This window comes from Aspergillus melleus, assembly GCF_016097325.1.
Source record: "Aspergillus melleus strain CBS 546.65 chromosome Unknown contig3, whole genome shotgun sequence".
NCBI classification, from domain to species: Eukaryota; Fungi; Ascomycota; class Eurotiomycetes; order Eurotiales; family Aspergillaceae; genus Aspergillus; species Aspergillus melleus.
This window is the reverse complement of record NW_025763372.1, coordinates 2,161,244-2,175,413: the sequence shown is the minus strand read 5'-3', so window position 1 is coordinate 2,175,413 and position 14,170 is coordinate 2,161,244. Positions and strand designations below refer to the sequence as shown.

Genomic DNA, 14,170 nt, shown 5'->3' with positions numbered 1-14,170 from the left:
CGGTAGTCACTCTTTTATCCTACCCATCCCACTCAGTCATTCATTCTTTACTTGCATTCTCCGCAATCCACCTCCCAGTTACTCTCCTCGAATCTTATCATCTCGATCAGTTCTAAGAAGAAAAGAAACAAATCTCGAAATCCATCCACAATGCGTTTCTCCGTCGCCGCTATCTTCTCGGTCGTCGCCGCTCTGGCTTCTGCTCACCGCGACCCCGACTACTCTCAGGCCCCCACTGGCAATGCCATCTACACTCCCGGCCTGAACCAGCAGGTCGAGGCTGGCCAGAACTTCGTCATCACTTGGGATCCTACCACCAAGGGCCCCGTCTCCTTGGTCCTCATGCGTGGCCCCAGCACCAACGTCGTCCCCATCGACACCATCGCTGAGCAGATCCCCAACTCTGGCCGCTTCGAATGGACTCCCAGCACCTCGCTCGAGGACGACGTCACCCACTACGGTCTCTTGCTCATTGACGAGGGTACCGGTCAGTACCAGTACTCCACTCAGTTCGGTGTCAAGAACCCCAACCAGGCTGTTTCTTCTTCTTCTTCCTCTTCTTCGACTTCTACTTCTTCTACCACTGCCAAGGCCGCTGCTACCACCGCTCCTGCCGCTGTTACGACCCACGGTGCCTACTCCACCAAGTATGAGACCTTTACCACGACCATCTGCCCTGAGGGCGCTGTTCACCCTACCGGCAAGCCTGCTTCTTCCAGCATTCCTCTGATCGGTACCGGCCGTGTTCCCGGTGTCTCTCCCAGCAACACTCCCGTCCGCCCGGGCCAGCCTAACAAGCCCACCACTCTGGCCAGCTCGTCCGTGCCCTCCGGCACTCCTTCCTCGACTGGCCCCTCGAACCCCCTCTTCACCGGTGCCGCTGACCGCAACGTTATCAGCTTCGGTGCCGTTGCTGCCGGTGTTCTGGCCGTTCTTGCTTTCTAAATCCCTTGAGGAGATCTTGTGCATTCCTTTCTCCCGCTTTTCATGATCTATGTGAAGCCTCTTGTCTTTTTTTTCTAGCAATGTATTTCAACCCCTTAATTGTGTGATCGCATAGCTCAGAATCCAAAGTTTTACTTGATGTCCATTCAAGTTGCTTCTCCTGTGTTAGCCGGTAGTACGGATTACAGGATCCATTATAATCTCGCAATATGACTGCCTACGCTAAAGAGATAACTTAGTCGCCTTGATTAATTAAATGTCTTTCTAACGACGCGTCACGAATCCGACATGGTCTGTGCCTTACACTATGTTAGATTCAAGCATCCTCCCTTCTAGCTCTCATCCCAGTCTCCGGCTCTCAGCAGAGTGGCCAACCATGAGATACGATATTTTGTACGTGCGGTACGTTATAGATTTGAACAACTCACCAAATCGTACCAGTCTACCGTATTCACCCAAGATTCCCCGACAAAAGACATTCACTATGTCGATCATCCATTCACCAAACCTCGTCTTCTTCCCAATCTCCATAATCACAGACTCCGGATAAATGACCTGATCAACCTCATGGTCCCACTCTTCATCTATCAGCCTAAAAACCAACAAGGCGAGCTAGAACAGATGGAAGGAAATTAATTTATGTTGCAATCAAACGTTGAGTCACCTGTTCGTGGTTGTGGCGGCCTTAGCACTGAGTGACTGAGACATGGTTGTCTCCTGATTGTTTGCGTGACAGGTCTCCTTTCTTTTCCCCTTACACAATACGTACTCTTCTATGTTTATTGGATTACAATGCGATGGTAGTTTGTTGGAGATTGTCTCTAGATGTTTCATTTGTAGATCATAGTTTCGAGTTTCTGATACTTCGTACGAAGCCTTGTTTGTCAGTCAGGTAAACATGCAGGATTCGCATCCTCTTCCTGCGCCATCCGCACAGGTACGAAAGGAATAATACATGTGCATCCTTCGTTTCTGCTGTGGCTTGTCGGCTGCATGTTCCCGATCCCAGAAACATGGGTTTGTTTGTTGGGTGGGTGAGATGAAACAAAGAGTGTTGGTTTGTGAGACTGGTTATACTGCATCTGTCCGACGAGGTGGTTGATATTGACAAATAAACTGAAACTCGTTGGAGAGGTTGAAGAGGTGTCAAGTCTACCTAGTTTAGTGCTATAGTAGTGTGTAGTACGACCGGGATATTGTGTGATGGTATGCCGTCTATTTCCACCAGATAACAGTCCCACTGAAAGTACAGGACTTTGGACACTTTCCCTCTAGTTATTCTTCTAGAATCACCGACCAGCACTTCCCTCACATACGTATTACTAAAAAAAAAAAAATTAAATAAAGAACCAAATCCTATACAAAATAATATTAACACCAAATCCCAAAATCTTTCAACTGCAAACCCACCCACAGCGATCAGCACCACGTGACCGATAACGAGGCGATAAGCAATTTTCTCCAGAAAAATAATTTCCGCCATCAACCCGTCCAGACCTCACCTCAGCTCGACTGTCTTGATCGTTATCTCCTCCCCATACAACACACCTTCAAATCATCGCCGTGCTGCTGGCAGTACCCTCCTCCTGTATATCTTATCACACCGAAGCAAAAATGGTTCAAGGATCTCTCAAGAAGGCCAAGGCGAACACCGCCTCTACAAAACGGTATTCCCCTCCCCCCTCGGAACGCTACAAGCGCAAGCTATCGGAGGTTCCGGTGGTGCAGCCGCAGAATGCGCCGTATCTGCTTCGGATTGGATATTCAGACTTGCGAATCATTCATAGACTAACGCCGCACACCATCCAGGCACACAGCCCTCGGTCCCAAGCCCGGACCTCGTCAGATCGCGCCTAAGAAGGCCTCGTTGGTGAAGCAGAAGAAGATCACCAAGGTGAGTTATTGCGGTTTTGGCTTAGTCTTTTTCGCCTATTGCGACATTCTTTCCATTCAGGATCTAGTTCTCTGGAGAACGAGGTCCGAGGTGTCATGACAGTCAAAGAGAGAGAAGGGAATCAGGAATGCTGTGCTAACTCGAGCTTTTGTTCAACAGAAACTCACGGCTGGTTTGGTTACGCGAACGGAAAGAAGTCTCGCCGAGCGGGCGGGTCATCTGGAACTGCTTGCTGGTGGCAAGAAGGATAAGAAGAAGACGGCCGAGAAGGGAAAGCAGCAGGGTGCGAAGAAATAAACGGAATGGGTAGAAAGATGGTCCGAGGGATGATGCATGGAAGAATTGATTGATTGATGGAGGTCGCCCATTTGTTCGCCAATATAGTATACAGTACACTATGATTAATGAAACCAGACGATACCCTTGTGTACTCTTTCGCTTTGTGGTCTTTTTTTGGCAGGTGAGAATAGATTACGATGGGTTCTACGAAGAGCTCTGATTTTGGAAAAAAGTCTAGATAAATTATATGTAAAGATAACATGTATGTACACACAAAGATACATACAACACAGAAGTCTATAATTGCAACGGCATAGAACTCCAAGTGAAACTAAATCCTGAATTTGTAAAAAGCCAGAACAAATCATCAGTCATTAAAGCAGAGAGGTCGCAAGAAACGCTAGAAAAAAGGGTATCTCAAACTCATTTCAATCCAATCAATCCATCCACCGCGCGATCTTTGTGTTCTTCAGACATCCCAGGCATCTAGGCTTTGGGAGAACGCTTCTGAACACCAGCTTCATCGATAAGCTCTTGGCCCCGGTCCATCCAGCTCTGGAAACCGTCGTCACTGGGATCCACTGGGAAGTCGTCCCAGATGGCAGTTTCAGAGTCTGGATAGGTAGACCAGATTCCCTTAGGGACTTCAGAAACAGACCACGAAGGAAGCTTGGCCAGCACGCAAGTGTAGTAAACGTAAAGAATCCTGCACAGCAGATCGACTCGCTCGACATAGTGTTGCTTTGTCGGGTCCGGGTTGCGGCCGCCGTCGCCGAGGCGTTTCCACCAAGAAACTCGCCAGCGCAGAGTGAGAAGAATATGGCCCAGCTCGCCCAGGAAGCGCAGGTGCGTTTCCTGAGAGATCTGCTTCCATTTGATGTTGTAAAAGTCTCGCTCCAGCTTGCGGAAACCCTCCACTTCCAGCATGCGGCAGACAATTCGAGATAGCTGGGCCGCTAGAAGGATCTCACGCTGGTCATCCGGGTTGTGGATGTCCATTGGCCGTTCCTGGCCTCCTGATTGGATTGGAACAAAACTGTAGCTCGCACGGCTGGGCATGTTGTTCCATTGTGAGAGAAGAGACTGTAGCTCCAGGTTAGTAACAGAATTGGTGCAAATCGAGCAATGAGGACTCACGTAGATATTGTTCATTGGATCACAGTCTTTGACACAAGTGAGCCAGTTCTTCGATTTATCCTTCGACTCCACGATCCGTCGATCAATGAATTCCAAAAAGTTGGACCGAGAGTTGCCGTTGTAGTCACTCAGGCTTCGGAGAAATTTGTAAGTCTCGCCCAGGTCGAGGACGTAGAGCGATCCCCAAGATTGGCTGGCACGAATGTTGAAGCGACCTTGCCGTTCGCCAAGGAATGTGAGAAGATCGCTTAGGTCGAATTCGACAGGAATCTCCATTCGGACTCGGCCAGTTCTATCTAAAGTAGGATGATTGACCGCTCGTTGGGCTATATCACGTCAGCAATGAATCAAAAAATGAAGGTCAAGCCATGCATACAGATGTAGTTGCACGTTCCGTACTCGACAATGTTGGCGAAACAAGCCCGCGCACATGGCTGTTCGTGAAGAGTAGGGCGACATGCATCACACGGAGCATTGCCATCACACTAGATGAACCAAATCAGTTTCCACTCAGCCACGTTTTACCAGCCAATGAGAAACCAACCTTGCGCTTATTCAAGCGGCATTGGACGCAGGTATCCTTGTTCTTCCTCCGCAAACCGGCATTGGCCCGGCCTACCATGGACAGAGGTCCCTTGCGGCGCGCACCACGTGGCGGAGAGACAAAATCGGCCGAGGCAATCGAGCCGCCCTGTCCATCTTCCTGCACGATCTGAAGCGGTTTTGGCAGGCCATCTATCGAACCGTTGGAGGAACGCTGCTTGCGTTTTCTAACGGTCGCCACGGACTGAAGCCCGAGGGCTTGCGGTCGAGCATTCGCCCGCTGCGCAGCATTGGACGACGCCCTAGATCTCGAGGGAGCAGAGCCAAGGACCGGCTCGGATGGGGTCTCGCTGACCATATAGGCAGTAGCACTCTGGAGAGGTTGAGACACTTCCGACGCCTCGTCCTTCTGTGCGTTCCACGAGGCGTCTTCGTTCAACTTCCGTTCGGGGAACGCCGAAGGCTCGTCGCTAGTAGCGGAGTAGGAGCATTCGTAAACTCCGGAGAAATCGCCCGACACGGACGAGCTTTCCGATTTATACTGGAACCCGTCCTGTTCTTTGTTGTCTCTAAACAGACCGGGATCCTGCGGAACAGTCGGCATCGACGCAGGAGTCATGTTTGTAGGCAGTTGGGACTCGAGGCTCTCGAGCCAGCGAGATTCAAGCGAGCGCATCGAGCCGTGGAAGGCGCGCATGGCATTGACATTTTTGTTTGGCAGCTGAGAGCCCATCGGAATCGGTACTTGCATTGAGTTACCCATGTGGTCGGTAGTAGAAGGGCTTGTCGACGGCTCGGGCCAGGTGTCGGTCGGCGGAAATGGGAACGCTTGCGGCATGTTCTGGAACGAAAGGAACTGGTCGGGCGAGATGTCTGGGAACCCGTGATCCTGGGAAAGCTCTCCGACATCCTCGACGATGACGGTATTTCCAGAAGCGGTGGGATCCTTTGCGTATTGGTAAAGGAGGGGATTCTCCATGGGGACCCCGGCCGTCAAGGTGTTGAACATTTGGTATTGAGGCCATGAATCATCCAGGTGAAAGTTGTCATCGGCCGAAGGCAGCGTTCTCGGGCTGACGGTGCCACTGATGGTTCCTTCGATGGTAGCATCGGCGATGCTGAACTTATCGGGCGAGGTGGTAGATTGTTTGCTGCTGCGAGAGAAGCCGTCAGTCCGCCACGTGCTTTCTTTTCCGGATTGTTTGGTAGATCATCAGGGGTTAAGAGGGGAAGAGGGGCCGGTGACGCACCTGTTGTCGCCTCTTCGATAACCGTTTGCTTGTGCCGCGTACGAGGCATCCGGCTGGTCTTTCGCCAGAGGCCCATACTGGGCGGTTACATCGACAATTTCTCCATCGGCCTGGCTCGAATCCTGGCTCGTATCCCAATCAAGCGGATGCTCGTAAGTCGAGTGTTCCCAAGACGGGATGGAAAAAGCCGCGTCCGTTTGCCAGTTATCGAGAATTTTGGGGTCGATGCCCGCAGCCGTACCAGTGCTCCCGCAGTCCATCCAGGGGATCGAGGGAGGGGGGAAGTAAGCGTGAACGACCTCGAGAAGCTGACAAGGTCTCGACGCGCGTCGGCGGGCTTGTGGCCTCTGAACGAGCGACGGATGGTGCAGGAGGGAAGCGCTGAACCCTCGCACCGACGATGGGGTAAAAAAAAGCCGTAAGGGGGTGGGATGGGAGGATGGAGATGCGATCGGTAGTGAGGTGGAAGACGGAGGGATGATGATGGTCTGATGGTGAGAGTAGAAATTCGACCGGGCTGTGAAGTGTTTCCCCACCAAAGATTTTGCGGCGATCGGTCGTCCGCTAATAACAATTGGCAACACAACTGACTAAGGCCAGCTTCCTTACAAGTCCGCACTGACCAGGCCTTGAATGAAACGTACTACAATAAATCTCCCAAGGTCCGAAGTGGAGGGGAGGTCTTAAAGCAGTTATATGGCGATCCACCAACTACAACTACGGTCCTCGTCACGCCCTCCTCGTCCGGTGATCCGTAGGCAGAAAGCCCAATAGTCAGGGCACACAGTGACTATTGTCTCTCGGCGGAAGATCAGGACTGCATGCTGAAGGCTGAGGATTACGCGACGCAATCACTCATGGAAACCTGCAACGGGGATCAGTCCTCCGTGCGACACGGGCCCATGTGTCGCTTGCACGGAGCTGAATGGGAGATCCAGAAGACCAAGGCACGGAGGACCCGCCGAGGAAATGGTTGGCGCCAGTCGGATGGTCTGGGTGGGAGGGCATCTAAGAATAATAATCATTCTAGAAGTCTTTCGTCAGGGAAAAATTTGCACTGGCGAGTCCACTTTGGTCAGGGTCCGAAGTCGCCTGTCAGTCCGAGAGAGGAAGAAGAGAAATAATAAGAACAATTAGATTATTGGCATGGGGACCCTGCAGCCACAGCAGGAATAGAAGAAATAGAAGTCCACAGATATACTTTCCAGGTATACTCGGAAGTATATGCACCACGTCCACGATGACCCTCCCAAAAATACTCTGAATACTCTGGACATGACCGTCCTCATCTACCAGACAGAATCTTCTCCCATCGGAATCCCCCCCACGATGCTCAACGCTCACCGCAGTCTCTTTTCGGTGCCCATCGGGTTCTCCGTCACAGCCATACCTGTATCTTTACCATTATGCACGCAAATCAATCAGATCCAGTGGAACGTGACGGTATGGAAACATCCCCCCGCAAGGACAGCGGCTTCACCGTGACCGAATTGGAGAGTTCATCCCCGGCTTGTCTTCGGCATGTCGGGGTAAGTAGGAACAACTGCTGGAGTCTTTCTCCAGATTCACCGTTTTTATCAATTATAAGTACTTGACGATGGCCTTCAACGGGTCGAAGGCCCAATCGAAGCTGTTCTCGTCTTCTACTTGATCCATCCGTGGTTCTAGACTCTCAGTCTATCTTGTCCTCCGTCTACTCTGCGCCAAGTATCGCAAACCCTCAGGTTGATTTGACTTCCATCATGCATATCTTGGTAGGTTCTCTTTTCTTTCTCCACCATCTTCTTGTCTTTCTTGACCTTCGACTGTCATCCAATAGCTGGATTGACCCTCAGGTCACCCGATGCTATCTGTACCCCCCACACCCACCTTAGGCTCTTCTTCAAACTAATCATATGCGCCATGCGATCAACAGGTGGTCAACGATGACGGTCCGCCGTGCAGCCGACTCTCCCCCTACATCCTCCCGTTCGTCAATGCCCTCCAAGACGCCGGCCATGTCGTCTCCGTCGCCATCCCTGCCGCCTCGCGCTCCTGGATCGGCAAGGCGCATCTGATCGAAGCCTCCCTGAGAGCCACCTACGTGCCGCCTGCCGCCTTCCGCAACGACGCCACCTGGGACGAGGAATGCGCATCCACCGATGACCGCGATGAATGGGTCGTGATCCGCAACGGCACGCCCGCCAGCTGCGTGCAACTCGGCCTCTTCAACCTCTTCGCGGACCGCGGGCCCTTCGACCTCGTGATCTCCGGCCCCAACCACGGCCGCAACGCCTCCACCATCTACAACCTCTCGTCCGGCACCGTCGGCGGCGCCCTCGAGGCCGCGACCTGCGGGAAGCGCGCCATCGCCATCTCCTTCGGCAGCAAGGACCCCCAGCCCGCCGACACCATCTCCGCCGCCTCGCGACTCGCCGTCAAGCTCGTCGACCACCTGTCGCGCCACTGGGACGAGCGCGTCGAGCTGTATAACCTGAATATTCCCATGCGGGCCGATGTCGAGACCAAACCGATTCAATATACCCGCGCCCTGCCGTACTACTGGGCCCGGGGATACCTGTACGCCGAGGAGCCGGCGCAAGAGAAGACGACAACGACAACAACGACGAACGGCCTGACAAACGGAACGACACTGACCAATGGCGCCGCCAAGGCAGTCAACGGGTCCTCGTCGCGGTTAAAGGAGCGCAGTTTCAACTGGTCCGCGCAGCTATCGGATATGAAGAAGGCGCTGCAGGCTAGTGAGGAGGGGACGGATGCGCATACGGTGCTGAATGGAAATGTTAGGTATGTTGTAGATTCCCATATCTGAAAGGTGAAAACTATCGAGCCCCGAAGCTAACAGAACCAAATCTAGTGTGACGGCCCTCTGTGCGAATTTCTGGCATGTGCCCGGGCTGGATGGACCGTTGGAGTTGGGCAATTGATTTCATGAAAAGAAAAGAGGGATGAGGATGTTTAAAAGGGGTGACGTTAGTTGATATGATAGATAGATACCCGCAAAGGTTCTTGTTTTTGTTACTACTTCTACTTCTACTTCCATAGGGTCGGAGTTCGCATTGGATGGCAGCAGTAATGGCAGCAGTATCTCGTAAGACCTAATGACAATACTAGGATGAGACATACCCCATTAGGGTTATCTGCTATGTACAAGCTGGACCACGTATCTCGTCTGATGGTTATATTTGGGATTAACATCGCTATCACCCATTAATACGAAACAGGCACGATTCGCAAGAAAATAACACATGAAGTGGAACACATTATATGAGGGATGGAGGGTGAGTATCATCTGATCATGGAATACTGGCATATCAACAAACGGCAAGGTAGACAGACATGGAAGAATAGCAACACGAAAGAAAAGAGAGAAAAGTCAAGCGAAGCCAACTTTCTAAAGCGCCCGCGCAACCTCTCCCGCTCCGCTCTCCACGGCCGACGCCTGCTCAGCACGCATCTTGCCCTTGGCGACTCCCGCCTCGCCCACGCCCATTCTCCGCGCCACGTAGCGCTGCGCGACGACTCCCGTGGCCAAAGACAGGGCCTCCTCGATCCATTCGGCCGCCCATTCGCGAGGGTCCACGCCGCCGCTCTCGACGATCTCGGCGATCTCCTCCGGCACGACGGCGCGGGGGATCTCTTCTTCAGGGTTGGTTTCCCCAACGGCCGGGGCCGAGGAGTCCAGCCACTCGATCCATTTCTGCGGCACAGCCTGGGACACCGTGTGGAAGGCGATGCCGTGGATGGGGTCGTGCAGGTACAGGGCGAAGGTGATCTCTTCTTCGGTCGCGTCGGGAACGTCCACCACGCCGGAGGGAGTGGCCTTGTCCGTGGTCGGGCCCGCCTGGAACAGTTCCGTCGACGAGGTCTGGCTGATCGCCTGAATGGCCAGGAAGATGTCGCTGTTTCGCACAGGGTTCGTCTCGCTCAGGACCTGGCTGGCCTGCTTCGCGGCTTCCTCGACACCGCCCTTGGCCGAGAAAAACTCCGCCGCATACCCCTCGGCACTGGCCCGCGCCAGCTTGGTCGCTTCGACGGAGCCGCGAATCGCGGAGAGATTTCGAGGGTTCCCGGGAGTAACTGTGCGCCACCACGGGCCATCGCGCCAGCCCGCTGTAGCACCAGTGATATCGATTCCGCGTCTGGGTGCCGATTCCTGGCCTCGCTGGATCACGAGGAGGTCACCACCTTCGACCTGAGACATCACGCGAGAGAAGACGGCGTAAACCAGAGGGTCCAGGCTGGGATAGCCGGAAAAGTCGTGGGTCACATGGATTTGGAGACGTTCATGGGACGAGATCGGGGGCGCGAGGGTGTGGATGAGGGAGGTAAAGGTAGGGATCGCCATATTCCGGAGCTCACCACCTAGAAGAACCGAGAGTCAGATATATCATACATAGATCGTAGGAGAGGGATACGTACCGAAATCTTTCAGCGCACCGACATTGCCTTTAACCTGTTGAGCCCACTTCTGGGCTTCTTCGTTGTGCTGAATCTCCTTCACAGCGGCCTCGGCTTGCTTCATGGCGGCACTGGCCGTTGCGAAGATACCTCCCCACCATCCACCACCGCCACCAGAAGCAGGGGTCTCCTCTGTCGCAGGAGCTTCAGACACCGACTTCTGCACATTATCGGCCTGAGCTGTCGCACGAGCCGAGGGAACGCTCTCCTCTGATTTGCGTGGAGTGGGCTTCTCTTCGCTGGATCGGCCGGTGGAGGGGGTGGTCGCCGCCGCCGCAGCGGGCTTGGGCGACTTGATGACGGGTCTAGGCTCATTAGTAGAGGCCCGCGGAGTTCCAGGAATACTGCTTGGACGCTGGGAAGCTAGATTATCCAATTCAGCCAGGATGTCCTGTTCGGACTGCGCAGCGGGAGGTGCAGCAGCGGGCTGGGACGCCTGCTTGTCGGCGCCGGAGTCCTCGACGCCGAGATTGTCAAATTGAGCGAGAAGCTCATCGCTGGTCGGCTTGCCACCTTTAGGACGCATGGTGCCGGTCGGAAGTGGATGGCTTGCAGCAGAGGGTGTTTGTTTGTTTGTGTAGTGGTCGCTAGGGACACTGATGGACAGAGGTGGACTTGATCACGCCCGGGATGATGTTTTGGGCGGTGGAGACGGAGATGACCTGCGCCAAAGAAGCGTTAGCGTGCAGCTTTATGGTAGACTCTAGATGGCATTACGTGTGCAGGTGTGTTTTTGTATAGTTTTGTGTTTGTTTCCAAATAGTCTAGGATGCGTCATCGGAATTGGTCGGGATTTATCTTAAGGCAGTTATTCGGGCTGAATTTGAGGCTGGTAGTTGTGCATGAATATTGGTACCTCGTGTTCTAATTCGGGTATATATTTTGCTGGTACGTAGGCTCTGTATGCAACTGAAAATACTCGAAAAACCAAATTAAATCGGTCAAGGACGATCAACTACTTAGGGAAGAAAAGTATGTATCTATATAGCTATATTTATTTGAAGGACTGACTCTTATAAATTATGGCCGTTTTCCACATACCAGGATCCTCTTACAGTAGCAAAATGCTTTGGCGGATTGCCTCAGGCATATAGGTCTTCTACATTCAATGTACTACCTACGGAGTATGCACATTCTGTTGTTGTCCAGTCCTTCTCACATGCTCCAACTGAGACGTAAGTCCCTCAAAACTTGCATTGCTGCAATTTCACATTGAATGAGCTCATGCACCCATGAACCTGCGGCAAAGAATAAACACCGGGCCGCTGAACGGAAAGCTTACCGAAGGCCAGCGGAGCAATTGCGACTTTCCTCTGCGACGAATATACGGATTACATACACTAGGTGCGTTCCCAGACGTAGACGTACCGTTTTTACGCAGAGTGTTCAGCCAATCCTTATAGAAACCAAATCGCGCAACTTATACAGAGGACATACCTCCTATACTTCGTATACCTACATCTCACTGGCTCGGCTCACCCGCAGGCCGCAGCGGACCCTTCCCGCGGCCCGTGGGGTGCAAGCTGGAAGACGCTTAAATGATGGCAGTCCCCCACGTCGGTTCTACTCGAGAGCGATTGCGCTTTGCAGCTTGTGTGGATTTACTAAGGATACGCATAGTCACAACCGGTCATCAACAGATTCTCAGAAAGAATAGAGAGGGGTATTAACTCACTAGTATGAAACCCAACACCCCACATCAATTCCAGCCGGAATGTATTGACAGTTAACCCACCTGGCAGTCAAGAAGCCAAGTACCTTTAGTTCTGGCCTGAAAAACCGCTCGGAATCCGTCCATTTCACCATGCGTCTCCCATATGTGCCCGATGCCCCACCAACCAACACTCCCGAAGAGGCCGATATCCTGGCTCGAGTGCAAGCCCGACGTGGCCCCGGCGGCCTCATCCCACTGGACCGCGCTCTTCTGCACTCCTTCCCCGTCGCGGACGGTTGGAACTCGTTCCTCGGGGCCATTCGCACTCGAACGAGTCTCTCCCAAGTCATCCGCGAACTGATCATTTGCCGCGTGGCCGTCCTCAACGGGGCATGGTTTGAATGGGAGCACCATGCGCCGTTGCTGCGGGACGGCGGGTTCAGTGAGGATGCGATCAGTGTAGTCCGCGATGCGCAGGCGGACCTCTCTCTGCTTGTTCGGGACAATGTCATCAGCGCGGCCGAGAGCGCTGTCATCAAGTACACCGATGCCATGACGACGACCGTCGCTGTGCCCGACGAAGTGTTTCAGGAACTGAAGGGGTTCTTTAACGATCAAGAGGTTGTGGAAATCACCGCCACTGTGGCGGCATACAATTGCGTTAGTCGTTTTCTGGTGGCTTTAGACGTGGGAGAGAAGAACCAATAGACTGTATATATGACTTGTGTTATGGCTTCTGTTGAGATGTATGACTTACTGGGCAACGGCCTATGATGGAGAATATCGAGACCCACTAGAAGTATAGACAGCGGATACCACTTCCAAGGATAAAGGATTGGGTGAAGTCTCTACGGACCGTCAATAGAAGTGCCTGATGATGATAAATTCAAAGTCAATGGATTTTCCCATCCTGAACACCCAAGAACCCAAGCCCTGTTAGATATGATAGTGGATTTATGGGATCTAACCTCTGGTGAATGTTAACCCTCAAACCACCTGATTAGTTAGTAGACATCTGGCCAGAAAATCAGTAGATCAAACCACCTCCTTCTCCCCCGTTTACTCCCTTTGTTCTCCTTTGTAAGACACACTCCCGCGCCCCTTTGACCTCTTATTGTACCTTAGTCTGCCTGTCTGAGACAGGCCTAATTCTGGAATGAAAGAGTAACTGCGGATACAAAACATGACAGCGGGAGATGAGGTCACGGAGACGATTTTACCCTCCTCGATCTACTTTCTACGAGTCGAATGATGGCGAACAGGCGATGATGTCAAGGACCGCAGGCCGTATTGAGGTGACGGTTAAATTACTGATTGTATATTCGCGCCAATGGCAGTGCGTGAAGATCTGGACAGATGAAGGGGCCATGGAGGGGTCGCAGGAGGTTGCCAGACCAAGAAACAATATTATGGCTGGAAAGTGTTTGTATACTGTGACTGGGCAGTTATTGGAGTGCTAAAACCTCATAGAAGGACGGAGAAAAGGGGATGCAATTTCATCGTTCGTCGATACGTCAATAAAGTGATACGCCATACCGTCAGGAAACGGACAGGGCGACGATAGACTGTTCGGCATTATCGTTGATCCGCAGTTTCAACACTTCTGATTGACTGTAGGTGTGGGGCGGATATACAAATTAAAATACAAAGTTACACCCTGACCATACCGTACAGTACCCGCAGGACGGACCACCTCAGCAGCGACACCTCAGGCCAACGAGGATAGGTCGAGGTAGACTCAGGCATTTTTCCCTCTGCAAAATAATTCCATTCTCCAGCCAGTTCCTTTAACCTCCTCCTCTCTACTTTACTCGTTCCCTCTGTCAAGGGTTTCCCTCCTCATCTGTCTTCAGAGTTCAGTCCTTCAGCCCCTTCTTCATCCTTTCACTCCACCTCCCCACGTTCCCGTCGACTTAGCTTCATACTTCCTACTACACGACTACTTCCACTTCTACAACTCCTACTTCCCTACCAACCCCCGTCTGCAACACCAGTCCTCTCTCTCTA

The 14,170-nt window shown here is 52.5% G+C and overlaps 6 protein-coding genes across 6 annotated transcripts; 4 read left to right on the top strand and 2 right to left on the bottom strand.

The window, feature by feature from the left end:
• Positions 1-150: 150 nt before the first annotated feature.
• LDX57_005809 (GPI anchored serine-threonine rich protein) lies at positions 151-945 on the top strand (the record flags this gene model as incomplete). Its single annotated transcript, XM_046087495.1, has 1 exon — positions 151-945. The coding sequence occupies one exon, from the start codon at positions 151-153 to the stop codon at positions 943-945; it is 795 nt and encodes a 264-aa protein (XP_045943462.1).
• A 1,614-nt stretch (positions 946-2,559) lies between these two features.
• LDX57_005808 (DUF2462 domain-containing protein) lies at positions 2,560-3,136 on the top strand (the record flags this gene model as incomplete). Its single annotated transcript, XM_046087494.1, has 3 exons — positions 2,560-2,687; positions 2,755-2,839; positions 2,999-3,136. 3 exons carry the CDS (start codon positions 2,560-2,562, stop codon positions 3,134-3,136), a joined length of 351 nt encoding a protein of 116 aa, XP_045943461.1.
• A 468-nt stretch (positions 3,137-3,604) lies between these two features.
• LDX57_005807 (uncharacterized protein) lies at positions 3,605-6,308 on the bottom strand (the record flags this gene model as incomplete). Its single annotated transcript, XM_046087493.1, has 5 exons — positions 3,605-4,201; positions 4,256-4,581; positions 4,632-4,740; positions 4,800-5,952; positions 6,049-6,308. The coding sequence occupies 5 exons, from the start codon at positions 6,306-6,308 to the stop codon at positions 3,605-3,607; spliced, it is 2,445 nt and encodes an 814-aa protein (XP_045943460.1).
• A 1,185-nt stretch (positions 6,309-7,493) lies between these two features.
• Positions 7,494-8,975, top strand: PBY1 (5'/3'-nucleotidase SurE; the record flags this gene model as incomplete). Its single annotated transcript, XM_046087492.1, has 3 exons — positions 7,494-7,577; positions 7,964-8,835; positions 8,906-8,975. The coding sequence occupies 3 exons, from the start codon at positions 7,494-7,496 to the stop codon at positions 8,973-8,975; spliced, it is 1,026 nt and encodes a 341-aa protein (XP_045943459.1).
• Positions 8,976-9,442: 467 nt separating this feature from the next.
• LDX57_005805 (DUF5427 domain-containing protein MTC1) lies at positions 9,443-11,035 on the bottom strand (the record flags this gene model as incomplete). Its single annotated transcript, XM_046087491.1, has 2 exons — positions 9,443-10,413; positions 10,471-11,035. The coding sequence occupies 2 exons, from the start codon at positions 11,033-11,035 to the stop codon at positions 9,443-9,445; spliced, it is 1,536 nt and encodes a 511-aa protein (XP_045943458.1).
• A 1,278-nt stretch (positions 11,036-12,313) lies between these two features.
• Positions 12,314-12,871, top strand: LDX57_005804 (carboxymuconolactone decarboxylase family protein; the record flags this gene model as incomplete). The annotated part of the gene is made up of 1 exon (XM_046087490.1): positions 12,314-12,871. One exon carries the CDS (start codon positions 12,314-12,316, stop codon positions 12,869-12,871), a length of 558 nt encoding a protein of 185 aa, XP_045943457.1.
• Positions 12,872-14,170: the final 1,299 nt, after the last annotated feature.